We start from the raw sequence: 22,530 nt of genomic DNA, 5'->3' as shown, positions 1-22,530 counted from the left end.
CGCTCCAACAACACCAGATAAGTGTTTGGATTCCTGACGCCATGAGTTGAACTCAGATAAGCAGTAGAAAATGGATGGATGGAATTAATAATGAATTATGTAACCACACAATCTTTAACAACCTGAGTCATAAAATGATCGTGAGATTCTTCAGCACAAAAACAGGTTAACAGCTTTAGTTGAGACACAGCAGACCTTCAGAGAGCATCGCCCTGCAGCTGGAACCATGAAGCTCAGGTGGATCATTCTGCTGTTTGCTCTGGGTTTGGTAAGAGAACCTCTTCATGTGGATACAATGAAAGTATCTATTACATTTCCAGGCAGGATTTGAGTCCATTCAGTTTCACGTGGATAACATTAAAGTCTTCTCTGTTGATTGATTGTTGTGCCTTCTAATTTACTTTACAGACAGCAGCCAAACTAACCAGTGATACAGGTGAGCTAAACAATATGTTTTAGGTGGTGATGTTACTGGAGGAATGTTGGACTTATAATGTCACTGTTCCATATACTTCTTTGTATTACTCTTGTCTGAATATTAATGCTTTAGTAAAACAACCATTTTCAGCCAATTCTGTGTTCATGTTATTAGAGTTCCCAGGCCTTTTATTTTATTATCACTGATTCCTTACCTGCAGAAATTGATGTTGACGAAGGCCATGACTGGGACATCATTAACATCAATGAAGGTTTGTTCTCGTTCACTGTTCTTGTTTCATTTTGCTTGATAATGTCTCTCTCTGAGGAGTCGGTGAAATAATTTTATTTTTTTCCCTTTAGCGGCTGGGCTGGACCTGTTGGAAGGAGATATTATTCAGGAAAAAGTGAGTTTATCCTTTGTCATGAAAATCCTGAGTTTTATATTTTTATTTCTTTTGGGTTTTTCTATATTTTAGTAGTGCCACTGTGTTAAGTCTGGAGTTTTTACCATCTTTGTAATCTTGTTTCTGTTAGTGTTTTGGATTATTTCGAATTTTGATTGTTTGTGTTTTAATTAGTCTAGCGTTCCTAATGTCTTCCTGTATCTTGCCAAATCTTTGTCCAAGATGATAGAGATTTCCTTTTTAGTCGCTTCCTGTTTTATTTTGATAGTCATTTGTTTCTTGTGTTTACATTTTAATAAAATTTCCTGTCTTGTGACCTTGGTTGTTGCAAGCTGTGTTTTCTTTTATTTCTGTTTCCAGGTCCGTTGTCATCTTCTGTGTATTTATGGTTTATGTCTGCGCTCAGTACTTTGTCATGTTGTACCATTTCCTGCCTGTTTACCCCGGACTGGATTCTAGTGTTTTTGCTTTGTGGACTCATTTTAGCCTCAGTTGTGGATGTTATATTTGGTCACTTTGGATTCTGAACTCTGGTGTTGGTGTGCAAAAAGCCCATTTTTATGTGTATCTTACTCACTTAAAACTGAAGATGAGAAATATATTCCTCACCTACAACTGTTTATTTAAGTTTTTAAGGGCTTGTGCAATTAAAGGAGCAAGAAAAAAATTTTTTTTTTCATTGTTGACAGAAAGTTACAATTTTTCTAGAACAAATTAAAAGACTATATTAAATATATTATTATATATTCCCACCATATTTTATGCATTTTTTTTTTAACTATTTTAACATCTCCTTCTATTGATGTCAGTATTCATGTTTCCCTTTAGACATCCGACAGAAACTCCATCATAGGTGATCAGTATCGCTGGCCAACAATCATCCCCTACTACTTAGAGGACAGCCTGGGTAAGACATTCTGGAAACTCTCATTCACAGCACTTATGACTCTATGCACCAAATCATTATGCTTCTCTATTTTATTTTACACTTTGTAGAGATGAATGCAAAGGGAGTGATCCTGAAGGCTTTTGATCAGTACAGACTGAAGACCTGCATCGATTTCTCGCCGTGGAAAGGAGAGGAGAACTATATCTCTGTTTTTAAAGGCAATGGGTGAGTCAGCCTTCAACCATCTGGTGGCTTGTTAAAGAAACTACAATAACATTTGGTAATCATTCCCATGACCATTCCTTATAAATATGGTTATAATATATTAATATATATATATATATATATATATATATATATATATATATATATATATATATATATATATATATATTACTATGGTTTATGATACAAAATATATTCATTAATAAACATAATTCATAACACTTGACATAACCAGTAACTGGTAAATGAAATCGATTACAAAATATAAAAAAAAAGATAATAATTAAGTGATAAATTACATTATTAGTGGTAGCTTTAATTGTATTACCTGTTTGCCTTCTGCTAATAGTCACGCAGTTTGTGAGTTGAGCCTTGGAGACTGGAGATCTGTGTGTTTAGAGATTTGTACATCCAGATTTCTTCCTCTACAGATGCTTCTCCTCTGTTGGCAACCGGCATGTGGGGAAGCAGCAGCTTTCCATTGGTAGCAACTGTGATAGGCTGGGAACAGTTGAACATGAGTTCCTGCATGCTCTCGGCTTCTGGCACGAGCAGTCCAGAGCTGACCGTGACGACTACGTCGACATCATTTGGAATCAGATTCAGTCCGGTAAGAGTGACAAGTGTGAATTACACCTCATTTAATCTAGAATTAGATTATACAACCATTAGGAATTTGTGTTTCTCTTAAATCCCTGTTGTCAGAATAATGACAGACAACTGAAATATTGTGTCAAATAAGGGTAATTTCTCCCTGGTATTCCTCAGGTAAAGAGCACAACTTCAACACATATGATGACACAGTGTCCAGCGCACTGGGGGTTCCCTATGACTATGGTTCTGTGATGCACTACAGCAAGACGGCCTTCAACATCGGCTCAGAGCCGACCATCGTCACAAAGATCCCCCACTTCATGAATGTGATTGGCCAGAGAATGGGGTTCAGTTCTAGTGACCTAACTAAGCTCAACCGCCTCTACAACTGCAGTGAGTCATGACAACTTGTCAGAAATGAATCACATATAGTACAAGAAATGCAGAAACTGTACAGAATATTCAAAGGTACAGAAGAAAACATTCCACGCCACAAAAACTAGTGAGTGCTAATGAAGTATTAATGTCATTAATTAAGTGTTAATGGCCTTTTTTTTCTTAGAACTGTTTAACCAAACGAAATACTAATCGTGTCATGCAATAAAAATCTCTTTAGTCACTCTAATGTGGATTAGCATGCTAAGCTAACATGTTGGACTAGATAAAATCACCTGAAATAGATTATTATTGTATTAAATGGAGCGAAAACTGAAAATATTTTAAGAGGTTGTTGTTTGTGGTGACTCTTTGAACATTTTCCAACAATTTAGACAATTATGGCAAGGAAATTTAAAATTTACCCATACTCAACCCAAACACCAAGTTCTGCAAAATTAATGTGGTAATTTGTACATAGTGTAGCAGACAAACAGAACTGAAAATCTCCTTTCACTTCATGTGTTATATACTAAAGCAAAAACATGAGATTCCAAGTAGCAACTCTAAAGATGTCTAAGCACAGATCATGAAACAAAGCATGAAAGAAACATTTGCTCTTTGTGTTCAGTGTGCAGAGAAAGCTAATCTAGCTCATTTTCAGCATTTTCATATCCTCCTATTTTTCTTAAGTCATCATCAGCTGAACATCAAGATGGGAAGAAGCATGAAGATGGGAAACAATATTTAAATTCATAACACATCATGGGTGTTGTTGTAAAACAGTAGCCATAAATTCTACACGTATATTGAATCTACAGTGACTGATGGCACTTTGAACAAACAATAAATTGAATCAGTGATAACCAAGCAGTGTTGCACAGATTAAAGTCTGTCTGGCAGAAAATGATGAGATTATACACTGATAATCTTGGACAATAAACTATAATCAGTCTTCATAGTTTAATAGTAAACCATAGTTTAATCAACAGATTAACTTTCCTCACGCTACACTGTACAGTGTTATGTAAGGCACAGGTGATCGGCCCAAGTGCCGATTTGTTTCCTGTGTTCAGGTCAACACACAGGAGCTCTGGAAGTCTGCGAGTTGTTTTCTAGACCTAGAAGCTTTTTGTAGTATGATATCATAATATAGCCACATGTGGATGGTTGTACTCTTGCTGTTTATCTGCATTATCACAACTTAGTTGTCAGGCTCTTTATCAGCACTTTGTTTCTTTTTAACAGACTTCAATGCAGCCCAATAAAACTTGGATCTGTGATAACACAGCTGAAGAGAGCGGAGCACATCAATAACTCTTGCAAAACAAGTTTCCATAAAATAAAAATATTACACTAGGCAAGGCAAGTTTATTTATATAGCACGATTCAACAACAAGGTGATTCAAAGTGCTTTACAGAGACATTAAAAAACAAAAACAATAAAAGGCATGATTTAAAATTGATTAAAAAAACAGTAGATAAAATCAGAACAGTAGATAAAATCAATAGTTAAAATGTAAGTTTTGAAATTTAAGCTTAAAAGTGTGGATTTGGTGCTTTATTCAAACGCAGCTTAGAACAGGTGAGTCTTCAACCTGGATTTAAATAAACTGAGTGTTTCAGCTGATCTGAGGCTTTCTGCAAGTTTGTTCCAGATATATGGAGCATAAAAGCTGAATGCAGCTTCTCTGTGTCTATACTATGATATAATATAATTAGAATATATTGATTATAAAATTATACCAATAAACCTTAAAGACCTTATATTAAAAGTGTCAGCTTCCTCTTCTTTTTGCTAATTTCTCAATTTTAGCCATCTTTTTCCCCCAAAGTTAAAACGTATTTTTTGTAAAGAGGGAAAATGGCAGTGTTCTGTCCATAGGACTAGATCGAGCAGTGAAAGTGTGATTGCTTCCCCTCAACAGCCACGTCTTCCACCTTTGTGGACAGCTGTAATTTTGAGGAGGAGAACATCTGCGGGATGATTCAGGGCTCTGGCGATGCAAAGTGGGAGCAGCTTGCTTCAGTGGCTGGAGGACCTCAGACTGATTTCACCAATTTGGGACAATGCAAAGGTAACCATGAATAATAACAAAAATGTGTGTTATTATGCTAAGCCTTCATGGAAGGATCTTTCCATGCACAAAGGGATTCTTAATCCCAACAGTTCTCCCTTAGTTAAATAAATAGTTTGCACTACAAAAACATTTAGTGCACTTTCAAAAACTGGGCTCTGGTTTGTGGAGGGTGGGGATGTCTGAGGAGAGATGTTGAGAGTTCCAAGGAATGATTACCCGTGTGCTCTTATCTGAGTTAGGAGCTACTGCTTTGGTTACATGTATCTGAAAAACAAAGAGAGCCGAGGTGATTTACAGCAGTGACCTGTGCAAAGTTCAGACTGGAATGAAGATAAAGGGATTTATTGTTTTCGCAAAAACACGCTTAGTTTGTTAGAAAAAGAACTTGCAAGTGTTTATACGATAAACTTGGCAAGGATAAAATGCTTCAATACTGATCTCACTAAAAGAGAGAATCATTCCTTATTTGGTTTTCTATTCATTAAGTTGAACTACTGCTGTGCTAACAACAAAAATACAAACCCAGTATCCCACTGCTTTAATACCAGTGGTACATCAAGAGAATACAAATCGATGCCTGCTAAGAATCTTCAAACCTATATCCTGTTGTTATAAAGAGAAAGCAATGACCAATGTTTGTAGGACTTCACAAACAGATCTGGAAGGTTTTTCAATGTGAAAGATTTAACACATTCAGAAAATAAAGTTCTTTATTGTACCTTTAAGGTAACTGCTTGCTACTGAGGTAGTACTCTCTAGGTACTACTGCCTAGTCTGTACAGTACTTGGCAACATTCTCATGACACTCCTAATTTCTTTATATCTTGATTCCATAATCAAAATAATAATATCAAATAATCTAAATTTGAGTCCATCTTGTGATTTTTAAAGTGGTGTTGAGCAATAATTTTTCATGGTTTCTGAAGGTCTTTCAAAGTTTTTCTTTTGTCATTGGCTGCTTTTTCACTCAGTTGCAGTCCAGTCCTTCTACATGACCATTGTAAGCAGAATGCTTTGTTGTTTGTTGAACCACTAACCTATTATTCATTTAAGCGTTAAAAGCACTTAACTAATTTGATGAACTAGTGTTGTGTCTACACAAAACAGAAAATTTAGCAAAGAAACCATTTAAATTGTACCTGTAGGCACTTTGTTACTAGAAGTCTGTTACAAAAACACATAATTTGTTTCAGTTTCTTTAGTCAAACCTAGGAAAAATACTAAAGATAACACAGTTTGACAGGCATAAGATAATGTTTTTGCACCAAGAAGTTGATTCTCAATTAGCTGATAATTTGGCATATCTCAAGATGTTGAGTCACTAAAAAGAAGTCGTCTTAAAAAGAAGAGAGATGCATCAAGCATCTGTAGTTGTTTGAAATACAGTATTTCAACAATTATTTGTCTTTCACAGGCAATCAGATTTACTGTAACATCACAATGTTGATACTTAATATCACCATTGATTTTTGCTGTCCAGGGAAAGGTTACTTCATGCACTTCAGCACAGCCTCTGCACAACCTGGCGAGCGTGCTTTTCTGGAGAGTCGCTGGCTTTATCCCAAATCTGGAGCCCAGTGTCTGCAGTTCTTCCTCTATAACTCCGGGGCAGACGATGATGTTCTCAACATCTGGGTGAGAGAGTACGACAAGGCCAACCCCAATGGGAAAATGAAGCTCTTCCACAGCATTTCAGGTAAGAAATGACATACAGACTGAGTTGTGATTGTGAAGGTTATTGTTAAAGGTGTGATTTGGAAAGTTCTGAATTTGGTGACATTTAGCGAAAGCATCAATACATTTAACCGAGATTTGTAAAAAGAACAATTAAATTGAGTTTTAAATGAATGAAAAACTTTATACACAGATGTGTTAAAGTTTGGATATAAATGATAAATTAAGAGTTAACATCGGTTCTTCCATCTTTGCAGGAGGTGTCATGGGCTCCTGGGAGCTGCACAACATCAACCTGAACGTGACACAGAAGGCCCGAGTGGTTTTCGAGGGCGTGAGGGGAATGAATCCATCAAAGGGAGGTTTCTCTTTGGATGACATTAACCTGTCATCCACAAAGTGTCCTCATCACATCTGGCACATCCGTGGCATCAACGAGCTGCTGGCCACCACACCAGCTGGAAAGAAAATGAGCAGCCCTCGCTTTGTGTCACCAACAGGTTACACCTTCGAGGTAAATTACTATTAATTAGTATTTAATATTCATATATCTTTTTAATTCTGTTGCATTAAAAATAACTGGAAACACTTCAAAGTACGGTCCTCCATAATAAATAAAACACTATTTGTGTTTTTTTATTTTTTTTATTTATGACGTTCAAATACATTTAGTCACTATTTTAGAGCCTGTCTTTTTCAAATGGGAGAGAAACAAAAGGTTTTTGAACCAGTGTACATTAGGTAATGAATGTGGAAACCCTGTGGTAGCTACAAAGTGCTCGTCTCTACCTTTAAAGTGCTCAGTACTTCATATTGCCCTGTCCTCTTCAGGTAGGTGTTTACCTAAATGGGCAAAGCAGCAATCCAGGGTATATGGCCATCTACTTCCACCTGACCTCAGGCCCCAATGACGACAATCTCAAGTGGCCATGTCCATGGCACCAAGTAACCATGACCTTGATGGATCAGCAGTCCGACATCAGGCAGCACATGAACATGAACCGAATGATCACAACTGACCCTGCGAAGATGTCCTCTGATGGTAGGAAGCGGGGCAACAGGTTAACTAATTATTTGCCAAGTCATTCCGTGTTTTCAGTGAGCTGTTGCGTTTCCATTTTTTCTCTCCAGGTAATGAGTTCTTCTGGGATAATCCCAAGATTGTGGGCTCTAAAATAACTGAGTCTGATGGCAGTTATTACTATCGAGGCCCAGGGTTAGGAACAAGTAGCTTCATCACCCACGACAGACTGAGGAGCAGATACTTCATCAAAGGAGACGACGCCTTCTTCCTCTTCAGTCTGGAAGGTGACAACAGATGGGAAAATAATGTTTGGATCAGAATTACAATTCTGAGACAAATATTATGACCCACCCCTGTTTGGTTAGCCTTGCCATTTTTGGAGAGGCTCCAACATAATTGCCTGGCTCTGAGATGTGTTCATATTTTACAGCTTTCTACCCCAACAATATAGTTTTCTTGTCTTCCCTCAGATATATCGGACTTGTTGAAGCCGCAGCCTATGCCCGACTCTGCCGTCCATGGTGATGAGAGACTGATAAAGGCAGCAGATCAAGCAGCTCCACAGGGAGCTTTCAATAACACCACTGTAGTCATAGCTATCGCTGGATCAGTGGCAGGACTCATGCTGGTGGTTTCCATGCTGATTGTGGGGAAAGCCTGGAGGACGAGTAAGATGAGGAGACAGCAGGAGGGGGTGATCATTCACAACATATCTGGATTCGTGGAAGTGAGTACGAGTAAAACAGAGTCAGCACATCTTCAGTTGTGTCCCTTCTGTGCTGATTAGTCTAAAAATAATTTGATCAAATCCACATTAAATTTCTTTTTTAATACAGGAGCAACCAAGTAAAGATGTATCATCTCCTTTCTCTACACCGTGATGGGCAGTCAAAGGAAACATGTGACAGTGGCCAGAACAGAAACTACATTATGAGTGAATCAGTGATTTCAGCAATTGTTTAATCAGATTGTCACCAAGTGCCATCGGACTTTGAATTAAATAAAATCTGACAGCATTTGTCTTTATAGCATTTGTCCACCTCCTTGTCCACCTTGTCTGTTTTCACAAGACTCCTGGGAGAATCAGGTCAGGATGTTTAGTCATTTATTTTTAATGTTGGACACAACTGATACACATCAGGGGATTATCAGTGTTTTTTTCCCTGGTTCTGAACCATAACCATCGATGTGTACGTATTTATGCATGCCCATCTAAAATTTACTTTACCTGTGTTTACACTACTGTAAATGCTTTGGTTTAGGTGGTAAGTGCAGAACGCAGGACACATGTCCAACACTGATGGCTGAGGTGCATCAGTGAAATTAGAATGAGGGAATTACGTAAACCAAAATAAATTACACAAAAGATTTGCTGATGATATGCGTTTTTACCTTAAATTATTCTGGATCCTCTCATTGAGTTGGAGAAATATTTTTGGGGAAAGTAACCCAGGAAAAGGTTTGGGAATCAAAGCATTCGTTTTTAGATTTTCAAAGGCGAATAACCTGGATTTTAAGTTTAACGACACAATTACCTTTAGTCTTAAGAGCTTGAGAAAAAGGCAACTGGACTTCAAGTTGTTGGGTTTTTTTTTAAGATTTTCACCTCTTATCCAAGAGGCATCTTCAGTTCTTAATGCAATTACCTCATTACTGATATACAAGACCTTAGAGGATCTCTAACCAAACCTCATCAATCTGGTAAATGGAATTCCCGAGTTTGAACCATGCTGAGATGGTTTCTCACTATACCTGCTGACTGCAGTTCCAACAGTAACCACTAAGAGGCATTCCACTCAATATTACTGGACAGAATGAACTGCAGAAAAGACACAAATTGACTTTTTATCCCAGTAATGTAATTTATTAAATATTACTTTATACTGGACATAACAGCCATCTTTCATTTTTGACTGTTAAATGAACATATAGAGGTCTTTTTAAGGCTTCTGAGAGAAAAAGAGAGAAAATCCCGAGTCCCGAAACACCAGACAGACTGCAGTTTCAAGTCAAGCATTGTTTTTATTGTGATACACTCAAACACAGTGAGTGCCATGGGTTACTGTGATCTGGAAGGCTCTATAGAATGGATTAACACACACAGGTTCACACGTGTTGCATGCATCTTGCATACAGTGACCTTCTTACATTGTGCTTTCTCTAAGCAGACGATCTGTAACAATCAAAAACAATCATCTGTTTTCAGTGACGAGTGGGATATTCAGTAAGAAGAACTCATCACTGAGGACAGAAATCCTCACATCGCTGTGATTTATGAGCAATCAGTCAGTTTTGAGCTTCAAATGGACCCACTGCTCTCTGGAAGATCATCTAACTTTAACATTCAGTAAACTGCTTCTCAAACATAAAATCAACAGGAAGGCCTCAACCAAAAACAAAAGGCAACATTTGTCTTGTGGATTGTCTTTCGACTCTTTAAATGATTACACTAAAAGACCTTTTTTTTTTTAAAGTTGTTCGGACTCGAAATGACAATAATTACTGTGCAAGTTCTCTCGCTTCTCACATCATTTGGTTTCACTCAGCTGGTACTCCGGTCTGGATTTGGTATTTCTGAGCCCTCAGAGATTGTGCTGCCTGCTCGGCATTGATACCCAAACCTGATTTTACAACAGTAGTTGGTCAGATATTATAAAGAAAAAGAAAAGAAAACTCAGGTCAGTACTTTGGGACCTGTTTGTGCAGAAACACACTTTTAAAGCTGCACTAATCAGTTTCTTTGTTGTCAAATGACAAAGGGTAACGTGAAAGATGTCATAGGGAGCGACTGTCTTCTCAGCTCCACAGAGCTTTTTTCCCCTGAACCCATGTAGACTTATTGTTTGGATTTACTAGCTTGAAAAATCAGATCAATTACTGCAGCTTTAAAAGATTTAAAAAGAAAAATGACAATTATTCACACGAAGAACACTTTTCTGAACACTTTGTCAATATGCAGCATGTTAAATTCAAATTCAGCAAAAAAACCTGAACCAACAGGACATTTCTACTGTTGTAGTGTTCTTGCTCACGTTTAGCTCGCTCATTTCACTGTCAGTTGATGTTTTCTGTAAATGAAGCAGCTGATGTTCTTTATATTTGATCTAATCTTCAGCTTTTATCTGCTGTGCTGTAAAGAATTTCAAGATATTCCTTTGATAATGTGCTTTCAATAACAGGACATCATTCAACAGTTGTGTTAAAGATTAAACAGCTGGCGGCACTTTTTCATATTCACTCACTCTTCAGCTCTAAACTGACTCCCTGTTTGTCATTTCAAAGGATTTTTCGATTGCCTTTGCAAGCAAACTGGTATATAGAGCCATATCACCACACACATGCTGATGGAGCAGTATAGTCCCACCACATATTACACATCACGCCATGCACACAGCTAGAAGCCTTTTAACTTTTTCACTGCTATTTCATTCTCCACACAGGTGTGCACACATATAAGACACTATCCAGATGCACAATAAATGTGCAGTGAAGATAAAGTACACTCTGAAAAAATATATCTTTGATGGCAGAAATATAGAAAATGGACTGACTTAAAGCTGCACCTTGATTCACTAGCAGCTACAAGGAAAACAAACCCAGAATTTAAGTGAAGCAGATGGAATATGCAGAGAACAAATCTCATTTTTTACAACTTAAAGAAAGTTGGAAAAGTAAGCACTTATGAGCCACGTTTGAATCACAGCATTGGATTTGGGAAGAAGGATGGAAGACTACAAGAGCAGGCAGGATTAAATTGGAAAAAAGGGGGAAGAAGAAGGATCAAAATCCTCTGCACACACACTCAAATGCAGGTCAAAAGTGGGACAGCTAACTGGAAGAAAGACAAAGAAAATCATCGCCCACCTCTGAACCCTAATATTCTTAATTTCTCTGCTGAACAACATCATAAAATTCTCAAAGGAGCTCTAATGCCACAAACACACACAGAGAACCAGATACTTCAAACACTAATGCATTCGCACATAAAGTAGTGTGCATTAGTGCTGCAACAAGCAGTCACGTAAATGAAGAAAATAAATTTATAATCAACAACCTTAACTGAGTGCCTAAGAAGTCTATCAAGACAAAATAATGGATTTAAGTCTTAAGTGAGAAGCTGCCTCAGAGACAAGATAGAGATACAAGCCTCAGAGGGCGTAAACAGGAGGCGTAACACTACCGTGGATATTCTGATTTGCTCACACTTTGCTCTCTTATGAGTGATAAAAGTACATAAATGCAGTTTCTATCTGCAGGGTTTCAAAAATGCAGCCAGACAACCATCTGTGGATTACTTTCAGGCCAGCGTACGTTTTCAGTTGCTCGAGTTTCTGCGAGTGCCAGCAGCATGAGGCGGCGCTGAGCGTCTTTTCTGTCTTGAGCAAAGAAATTTTTTTTTTAAACTAATATATTAAAAAACAAAAATCTAAATAAACTTTACCCAATCTCAAAATGTAAAGCTGGACTGTGGCACACATTCAAGGTCTTTCTAAACACAAAGCTTATTAAGCTTATGATTGCTCATAGAGTACCCGAGTTTTAAATTTGATGCACTGGTAGCAACATGTTTTATGTCTACCCAGCAATAACTGGGTTGCCACAACTGAAGAGTTAAGCGACCAGAGTAATGCAGAGAGAGTAGAGGAAAGTGGAAAAAAACTAGGAAACTTCCAAGAAGAGTTTCTGATGATGTGTGTAAAAACAATCATGGTCAGCATGCGTTAACAGTGTTGAAATGACTTCCACTGCCAGACACGGGAGACAAAGCTCCACACTGCAAGTTTACCTAAATGAATAAAGAAAATCACAAACAAACTAAAAAAAAAAAAACATTGTTTCTGCATCATAGCAAACACATTAAAACCATCAGCCATCTCAAACCACCATCAGCAAACACCTTAAAAAAACTGCAACCTGAATAAATATTCCACTCAAACATTTAAAACTGCCAAAGGATTCCCCCCACGTCTCTCTCTCACGGCTCTGTGGAAGCATTTTCTTTTTATATTCATGCTTCCAGTGAAATAAAGAGCAGCACTGGACTCAGACATTCAGGTAACAAATGCTTCATAAAATCAACGAGTATTTCTATTCATTTATAAAAGCCAGCTGGTCACATTATCATTTTGAAGGTGCAGCCACAGACAGACCTGCTTTGCCCTTTTCACTATAAACTACTAACAGTAAAAACCACAACTCAACTCAACTGATTATATACGACAAAAACATATGAAACGAACCACGATGCAGCGCTTTAACGACAACAGTGTGGATTCATGTTAAGCAGTCGCTCGATATAAAAGCTGGTTATATTCTGTTCTTTTTCAGTCGAACATCTTGAACTTCGTCTCTGTGCTTCTCTGGTTTATTGTGTGTTGTGGCTGGCAGTCCAAAAGAAACTGTGGATGGCCCCAGTCGGTATTCATGAGTAGTGAAACCACCCTTACAGCCCATTTTAGGTGGAGAATAGCTTACTATATTCCACATAAACAAGGAATTCATTCACAATATTCAATCTCTCCTTGTAACACGTTGTAAGCCAATTAATTAATCTGACTGGGTGAGTAGATGTGGGGTGTTTTTTTATTTAGCCCTGTTTTACTGTTACATAATGTGCTTACATGACACAGATCTACAACTGGCTTTACCATAAAGTGGTTGGAAGGAATCAAGTTTTAAAAATCAAGATTTCAGGGCAGCGATGCTCTCAGCTCTCAACTCAACAGAGATGCTCTCAACTTTGGAATTCACATTTCAGGCAAAAACATAAAGTTTGTAGAAAAATACATCTTTAGACCTTTTCAAGGATAACGCTGCTGTTTCTCTTTCAGTTTATATTTTAAGTATAATCCAAATGAAATCGGATTATATTTTTTTTTAAAAAAAAAGAGTATTAATGCATAAATGTATTCTCCTCATCGACGTCACCATCTGGTTTCTATCACATTTTTATGTTTCAGCAGCATACCCAGCTGCTGCTTTTCACACACCAGACTTTAAAGAAAACTTATTACGCCAGCTCAATATCATTATGACTGGACTCCAATACAGTGACTTTGCATGTTTCACTCTTCAGAATAACTCCTTTTACCACATACTGAGCCTTACTCTTCAGTCCACCCTGTCTGAAACAAATCGTTTCCTCTCCCTTGTAGCCAAATTTCTTCTGACTAGCTAATCCTTACAAAACACAAGATGTATTATGGAAATCTGCCCTCAGCAGCAGAAAACAAGGAAAAGCATAATGGGTCAACTGTAAGGGTAACTTTGAGCAAAAAAACAAAACAAAAAACCTTTGTTCAGTTTAATATAATCAAAGGTGTTTTGTTGCTAGCTGTTGCTAGTTCAACAGTAACCACCCATGTTTCTAAGAGCTCCGGTTCTAGAAGTGAATATCCCATTCATTTTCTCTGATGATGTGGTTTGCATATAGCGCTTTTCTACTCTAAGCACTCAAAGCACTTTACATGTTGTTGTTCAGAAAGTTAAAGAGTTTTAAGCCTCAAACCAAGTCAACCAGCTACGAGGGGAATCATAAAAAACAAACAAACAAACAAACAAACAAACAAAAAAAAACACACAAAAAGATTTACTTTGGTTAAAAACAATAAAGGGAAAAAAATCAAAAGGTACAATAATATGCGCATAAGTTACTTTTAACGGAGAAGGAACTAGACATCCCACAATGCACTGCACACCCCAGATTCCAGAGGAAACAACTTTCAGTCTTCTTGAATTTAATTGTGTTTACCATCATAGTGTTGTAAAATAATAGCTGTCAATATATTTTGTAGTTGATGTTTGCGTATGTAGTAAAGTAGAAGTTCTAAAGAGTAAAGGGCTTTGTTCCTGCCTGGAATCACTGTTTGCGGCTTTTCCGTTTCAAGAAGGATTCAAGTCAGAATTTGAGGATTTGGGTCATGATTGTGGGTGAAGTAGTTCTTTTCCATTTTACTCTACTATGAATAAAATGCTTTTTTTGTTAAAACAAGGTTGCTATCTGCTTTCTACAAGAGCACACAGCACTGCTTCATAATGTTGTCGCCTGTAGCCAGTCTGCTTTAGAAGGTTACAAAATTACAGCTCACGATCAAAATCAACATGAAGAATATAACGGGAATTTCACTTCTAGAATCTTGCAGTATTAGCATTAGTGTTTACCGCAGCTAACACCTGCACTGTCAAATGTAGCTTCGAGCTTTTGATTAATAGCTACTTAGGCTATAAGAAGAAAAATTAGCAGTGAGCAACTAATGAAGGAATAGAGAAAAATGATTTGTTCCAGGTTATTGTTGGTAACAGTCCACTTTAATTTGTGTGGACACTAAAACTGCTGGAAGTAGGTTATTTCATAAGGCATCAGCAAAGGCTTTAGCTATAAGCACATGCAGCTGTAGCACAATCAGCTGTCATAGCAGCATTTTGGTTAGTTAGCTAGCCTGTGAATGTCATAGGGCACTTGTGTAGAAATTGTCTGATGTTCCAAAATACTTTCAGAGCGGTCTTGGTGTTTACTATAAACCCAGTAATGGAAAAGAATAAAACCAAGAAAACAAAAAACACATTCCACTGCAAAAACACCAAAACCTGCTGCTAAAAGATGCAAAATATTAACTTTGTTGGCTCCAGGAAATCTTTATCTCAAGGCTACATGTTTTGTTTTGATTTCTTTTTTTCCCCTCATCATGCAAAAAGCAGCATTTCAAGAAACTGGCTTTAGTATGAAAAGTACTACCACAGGACGATGATGCTACAACACTGGGCTGGCAGTGTACAATCAATCACCTGGATCATGCACCAACACACTGGAAGCTTGTCATATATTAAACCTTATCTAGTTAGTACATTAGCCTTCACCTTGCAACAGTACTGCACAGCCTTTAAAGCCACAATGTGCAAGATTTAAAAACAGTGATGACAGCAACACGGACTGTACCAACTCAAGATTGTCTTAAAAAAAAGTCCTAATGAAAGAGGCTACAAATATCATCCAGGTAGTGGCTTTACACCACTTGTTCAGGGTAATCTCCAATGTCCCACTGCACACATCTGCAGCCAATATCTGGTTAATGCTTTGGCTCCGAACTACAAAATTACGAGGTAAACAGAACACATCACTGGCTCAAGTTAGAGGAAGTTAGAAAACATTTTCGCCTCTGCTGGAACCATTTTTGTTCACAGGCTTATTTACCTACTAGTTCTTCAGTTTTATCTCTTAATTTTCTTGCTTGTGTGCTGCAGTGAAAAAAAACAACAACAACTATGCTTACCGCATGTTTTTCTGAAGGGTTTCACACACAATGAAAATAATCAAAATAGATAATAGAGCACATTGGCTTTAAATGAAAGGCTACGACGCATAAGGCTACAGGATAGGGTGCAGAGACCCCTCGGCTTGCTCAGATAATGGCAGTGAGTTAGTGAGTGAAAACTACCAGCTAGTGGAAGCATTAGTCAAACAATATCTCCCTGAAAACAGGCATAAGACACCTGGATATTCCCCTGGTACCATGTCATTTCGTCTAAAATGTTTAACCTAAAAAGATATATAAATAGGCAATATTAACAGATTGCTTTCACCACAGTAAATTTTCACTTTGAAGGGGTGTGATTTTCAGGGTGTTTTTGTCATTAGTTTTGAGTTTGATGCATAAAACTCCCTTTAAATTACTACTTAACATCTGCTACATGTTTTTAGCAGCATTCTGTATAAAGCTGATGAAATAAAGTCTCTATCTATATATTTATCAAGTGAGATGTCCTTTAGAAGTTTTTAAATGCAGCTGTAATTTTCCATCTTGCAACTCTGATGGGAGGTTTTATGAGTGAATGAAAGTGATACGGAAGCTCGAACAGGCACTGCAGTCCCCGGAACGCAGGCCTCTGGCTAACAGATATTAAATGAGACAGATCTAGTATATATTAAAGCACTGGATGGATAAAAAGAGCACACAGACTGAAGGCGGAGGCTCACCACAGCTCAGTTTGCACTCTGCATGAAACACAGATTTGCTGTAGAAAACTGCATGGAGAACTACACTCACTCATGAGAGCTTAAACTGCAGGGCAGCTACTCATTGGTGACCTTTGCAGTTGTGTTTTTAACATGCAAACTATGCTGAGGTGTAAATTGAGGATTTAAAAGTTCACTGGACAGTCTGATAGAGGTAACCTCTTTTATAGGCGCTCAGAGGGTAGAAGGTAGCCACGACAAACTTTCCATCGAAGGTGCGGCCTGTCAGCAGCCTCTGAGCCTCTTTGCAGTCGCTGGAGTTGGCATACTCCACAAACACCTGTGGACAGAAGGGAAATGAAGATTTAGTGGGTGCATTTGTTTGTATTTTACAGCTATGCTGAATACATGCTTTCAACTCATTTAGATAATGAGCTGCAAACAATTTTCCTTTATAAAACATCTGATTTAATGGGACTTCATGCTAAAATAAAGGTAAATAAATTTAAAATAAACGTGTCATCATTTTCTGCTGTAATGACTGCATTATTAATCCATCTTCTGAACGGCATTTATAGATATACATTTATATACAGTGAGATGAAAAGTCTGCAAATAAACATGTTTTAATATAAACCTGCAGCAGCAAAGGAAGTGTGAACTGTAATGTTTTCTTTCAAGGCTTCTCTTAATAAAATACAGCAACTGTAAAATGACGGAAGATTAAAACCTTCTCAGATTTTAATTCATTTGAAAGGTATGAAAAAGCTGTATTTGTTTAGAAGGAAAGTTTAAAAAGCACCTTTAGAAGGACAAAAAAACTCACCTGTCCTTTCCCTGGATTTTCCTTGGGGATGAGCAGAGAAACCACGGATCCGTACTTCTGGCACTCCTCTTTCATGTCCTCCAGGATATCTGGGAATGACAATCCGACATTTTTACTTAACTGAGGCAAGCGATGGAATAATAAAGCTTTGAGAAATCAGTGAAGGATAGAAGCAACACAAAAATATGGAAAAAAAAACAAAGTAAAAATCATGCTGTTGTACCTTCATATTCATCCTCATTGTGCAGGTGGCTGTCATCGATTAGGTTGAGCAGACGCAGAACAGGAGAAGGCAGCAGAACCAGGTCGTCAATGTGAGGTGCTGTTACACACACACACACACACACACACACACACACACACACACACACACACACACACACCTAAGTATAACACACCAGAGAGTTGTGTTTATCTTGGTGAATGGCTCAAATATTGACACTTACCAAAGGGAATACTGAAGAATGGGCTCAGCAGGGCAGTTTCAGCTGAGCATCTTTGTTTTGGATCAGTGACAAGCATGCTGCAGACACACAGTAACATGAGTCAACAACCAGAGCCATCATGATAAGACTTCACTGTTTAGTGGATGATTCTTTACCTTTTAATAAGGTCTCTGAGGTGATAGACGGGGATGGCAGGGCATGCCAGGCTGTTGTTGGCGAAGACATGATCTACAATGGCAGCGCTGTTATCCTACAGGGCAGAAAACCATACTGTGTAAGCTCATGTCTTTCTATTGCACCAAAGGTCTGTGTTATTAGATTTTTCTTTGCTTAAAACTTGGAGAGCTTTGCCATACCTTCCACTCTTGCGAGCGGACGGTGTCTTTGAGTTTGATTCCTGAGAACATCTCCAGCAGGATGATGCCCAGGCTCCACAGGTCGACGGCGGCCGTGCAGCCCGAGTCTCCCTCCATTTCCACCCCCGCCTGAGCCAGGCTGTTCTGAAGCTCAGCCTCCGGTGCGCGGTACCCGTCTGTCTGGATGTACTTGACATCCTGCAAGATAAGGATGTCGTAATTTCACAAACAGAGCTATCCCTGATCCTCTTTTATTAACATTCAGATCTAAATACACACTATTTTATCTTTAGCTAACATAAAAACAAAATGAGCACAAAACATTTTTTCTAGTCATCTCTATTAAGTGCATTTATTTCTTTTCAAATGGTGTGCTCTGAATGCATTTGATACAGACTGATTCAAAAAAGCTTAAACTCAATCACTAGTTGGTTCAGCTCCAACCAAGAAGACAAACAGAGAGCCTTGTGTCAAGAAGTTCTGTCAATAAGAGGAAAAACTCTCAATGCCTTCATAAGGTGAAGCTTGGAATAACAACAGCTGCTTTATCTCCCAATTGCTCAGGCTCTCTCATGGTCTGCTTTCAGCAGCCCGCTACTGGCTGTCAGCTTTCTTTCATCTGCCCTAAGTCTGCCACGCAAAGTCTCCCGAGGTATCCATGTCTTCTAACACCTAGACCTCTCTTTAGTCTCATCTGCACCTGCAGACATCCTGCAACAACGGCAGGAAACCACAGACTAGTGGCCATCGCAAACTGGTCAAAACCCACCTAATCAGTGCCAAACTCACTATTGAATGAACCTGTATCTTCCACCACATCCACCTTTTTCTGGATTTTTTAAAAAAATCTGTTGAACAATATTTAAAGTTAAAGCAAATCTCCTGTAAAAAGACACATCTTTAACTTCAGTCATTGCATCATGTTTTTTTAATGTTAGGGAATAAATCGTTGAGGTTAAAATATTGAGAATAATAACAAAAACCCACCTGGTTTCCCTGTTTGAAGCTGAGGCCAAAGTCAATGAGCTTGAAGGACTCGTCATCAGCGCTCCAGAGGATGTTGCGTGGTTTGAGGTCTGCGTGGACGTAGCCTTCTTTGTGAAGGAAGGCGAGTGCCTCGAGGATGTCTCTGGCACAGTGCTGGACAAGCCACATGGAGTGGCCCTGCTGGGCTCTAAACACAAATGTTGAACTAGGATGTTACACAGGTAGCTCACATCCTCTTAGCAATAACAAAATCTAACATTATTTATTATATAACATGATCACTGATCCAGATGCTGTTTATATTGTTAAAAATCTAGTATTACATCTGGAAAAAAAGGAAAACTGAACAATCTTCACTCCCAACAACTGATAAATAGTGCTGTCAAACTATCCCACAATACGTCACTTTGTGTTGTAGTACAGCCACAATACATGCAGCATGTTTGTTTGACCAGCAGATGGCATTATGTGCTGCTTGAATGAGGTTTTGACACAAGTATGGCAAAACATGAAGCCTTCTCTTCATGTTTTAGGAAAAGTAAACTATGTTACTGTCCAATGTATTTAGACGGTAATAAAAGATTTAACGCATAACGTTGCAAAAGTCTGTAATGTAAATATAGAAACTACTGCCATGAGAAATGCCACAAACTTTTGACAGTTTAAGTTGAAAAGTAGACATGTACAAATCAAAATCATAAAATTTTGTCATTTGCAGGGACTATTGACAGTGTCGGGATGGGGGAAAATGCAAATGAAACATGGTGAGGATTTGAATCTGCCATAGACAGAGTAATGGGATTGGCTTGGTTGTGCCTAGGTCCTATGTAGAGCTTTGCAGACAACTGTCTACATGTGATAGCTGTCACCAGGGGTTACTGTCATATGTGGAACAACTATTCCTGTTTGTGCCCCAACCAATCAGCATTCTATCTATTCACAGTTTCATCCATACTGGCTACGAGCTATGGCTTTTTTTAATCACTACTCCACACAATAGTGATATCACCTCACTTACCTTACACCTTGGGTACTACTGTTGCGCCTCACCAGCAGCTCAGACACGCTGACATCCAGGAGCTCCAGCAAAAGACAGCGTGTGGTCACACCCATAGAGCTGTGGTTGGTAAACACTCCATACAGTGTGACTGAGAAACAAAAGGGGGAAAAGAATGCATCGTTACACACATGGTGAGAATTATATTACTTAGAACTTCATTGAGGTTTTCAACAAAAACAGTCAATAACAGTGCAATGCCAGCAGAAAGACCATCTTGCTGATCTGTACAGACATGATCCCCATGACATAAATGGATTATTACAATCCACTGAAGTTAAGCTTTCACAACAACTTTTAAGAACCACTTAAGGCCAGATGACGATTCATGAGTTATTATAAAGGAAATAAACAAACTAGGGTGGGGACAAATCAGATGACTGGGTTTTCTAAGCAAATACTGCAAAATAGGAAGTGATTTTCTAATACATTTGACATTTATTGGTTAGAAAATGCTTCCTATTAAGCTTTTCCGCTGTTGTAGATCCACTCTGCTCTCGTATACACATGTACTGTTGAAATTGCAGTTTTTCAGATATGTAAGGTTGTTCTACGTCTGCTTTGTAAACGACTGATTAGGTAGGTTGTGCTTCCATACAGGAAAAGAAAAGTAGTTTGTTATGGAACTGTTTTAATGGTCCACATGAGAGCAAAAGTTTTACACAAGTGAAATAAGGCTTTTACCGATGTTTTTATGTCCCTGGATGTCTTCCAGCACGGACCTCTCCTTGTGATACCCGTAATCTCCTCCCTGAGTGTCGGCTTGAAACTCCTTCACAGCTGCAGTGGCTCTGCCCGAACTGACCCGGTACACCGAGGCCGAGACTCCCTGGCCGAGACGCGACTGGACGGTCCAAAGCTCGCCGAAGATCTCAAACAGCACCGGCTTCATGCTCTGGTCTACGCCGCCCTGTGGGGGCAGGATGCTGTCCGGGTGCGGGGCCTGTACCTTTGCGCTGGGCTCGGAGGAGCCGCAGTGAGCCATTAAGGGAGGGGGGACAGGAGGAGAGGAGCCAGCTAGATGACTGGTGGCAGCAGCTGCAGGATCATTGCAAAGACGACTGTACCGGGACGCGTCAACAGCAGCGAGCACACTCTCTGACTAAGCCTATGTCAGTGTTCAAACTAACCCGAAAGCAATATCCGAGCATATCAGACGACAGTTTTCTACCCGAGACGGCCAAAGTGAGTTCAAGCCAGTCAGCTGACAGAAAGTGAGCTAACTTATCGCCAAACTAGCCATTGAGTTTGAGCACAGAGATAAACCGCCGCCACAGCGAACGGGCTGGAGCTTCCCCCATAATGCACCGGACAATATTAAAGCGTACGAAGTTATAACAATAACTTCAGAAATGTTATCCGCTACTCCAGCGAAGTTCGACTTGAGTTGTAAACTCAGGTTGTTGATATTGATCTTACTTCCGTTTCTACCGCCCTCCTTCATTGTTGGTGGTGCATATTTTTCAGCACTTTGCCCCCTACCGGTAGGGAGTGTACTTACACTATTTCAGATTATTAAACAAATATATGATGGTTAACTAAAATTAAACTATAAGCTAAAACGTAGTTTAACTAATATTTAACCGTTTTTTTGAGTCATCACAGGGTAAATCTGCCTCTATTTCACTCTATCCCTAACATCCTCCTCTGTCACACCAACACTCTGTATGTCCTGTGTAAATACCTCCACGGGTCTCCTCTGAGGTCTTCTTTTCCTCCTGTCTGGCAGCTCAGTATTTAACATCCTCTGTCCATTGTATCAGCTACCCCTCCTCTGACTCTCTAACTTTGTCTCCAAATTGCTCAGCCTCAACTGTCTCTTGAATGTACTCACAAGGCTGTGTAACCTGTCCCTCCTGATCACGCCTAAGAAAAGCAGGTGAACTGTGGGGCTGTATGAGCAGGGCAAACCCACATTTGACCCACCTGCGTCCCAGGTGGATGTGTCCACACAGAGCCCACAGCAGTTTTGTCTTTTGGGGCACCCATATGCCCCAAAAGAAAGAAAAACCCATATGGGGAAACCCATATTTTTCTTTTAAATCACTGATAAAATATCCCACTACATAATAACATACTTGGGGACATCCGAAGGACTTTATTCCTTTGTTTATATATTATTTATAAAAACGACGTAAATTTGAAATGGAACATCGCTTCTTTTGTTCTCTAGATAAATTACATTGGGATTGATATCCGATATATGTTTGCAAAGTAAG

The 22,530-nt window shown here is 38.8% G+C and overlaps 2 protein-coding genes across 2 annotated transcripts; one reads left to right on the top strand and one right to left on the bottom strand.

Moving 5' to 3' along the window:
- Positions 1 to 226: 226 nt before the first annotated feature.
- mep1ba (meprin A subunit beta a) lies at positions 227 to 8,633 on the top strand. The gene is made up of 15 exons (XM_006790517.3): positions 227 to 268; positions 409 to 436; positions 639 to 689; positions 781 to 824; positions 1,653 to 1,731; positions 1,821 to 1,938; positions 2,370 to 2,548; positions 2,707 to 2,925; positions 4,836 to 4,985; positions 6,469 to 6,684; positions 6,920 to 7,176; positions 7,494 to 7,704; positions 7,794 to 7,970; positions 8,157 to 8,413; positions 8,523 to 8,633. The coding sequence occupies exons 1-15, from the start codon at positions 227 to 229 to the stop codon at positions 8,565 to 8,567; spliced, it is 2,073 nt and encodes a 690-aa protein (XP_006790580.2). The 3' UTR covers positions 8,568 to 8,633.
- A 1,055-nt stretch (positions 8,634 to 9,688) lies between these two features.
- Positions 9,689 to 21,739, bottom strand: uhmk1 (U2AF homology motif (UHM) kinase 1). Its single transcript, XM_006790515.3, has 9 exons — positions 20,996 to 21,739; positions 20,273 to 20,402; positions 19,255 to 19,441; positions 18,268 to 18,465; positions 18,067 to 18,161; positions 17,912 to 17,988; positions 17,689 to 17,787; positions 17,466 to 17,554; positions 9,689 to 16,979 (listed from the first exon to the last, which is right to left on the bottom strand). The coding sequence occupies exons 1-9, from the start codon at positions 21,294 to 21,296 to the stop codon at positions 16,833 to 16,835; spliced, it is 1,323 nt and encodes a 440-aa protein (XP_006790578.1). The 5' UTR covers positions 21,297 to 21,739; the 3' UTR covers positions 9,689 to 16,832.
- Positions 21,740 to 22,530: the final 791 nt, after the last annotated feature.

The sequence above is a fragment of the Neolamprologus brichardi genome, chromosome 23 (genome assembly GCF_056152115.1).
Source record: "Neolamprologus brichardi isolate AB-2024 chromosome 23, ASM5615211v1, whole genome shotgun sequence".
Taxonomy (NCBI): domain Eukaryota; kingdom Metazoa; phylum Chordata; class Actinopteri; order Cichliformes; family Cichlidae; genus Neolamprologus; species Neolamprologus brichardi.
This window is presented reverse-complemented; position numbering and strand designations above follow the sequence as displayed.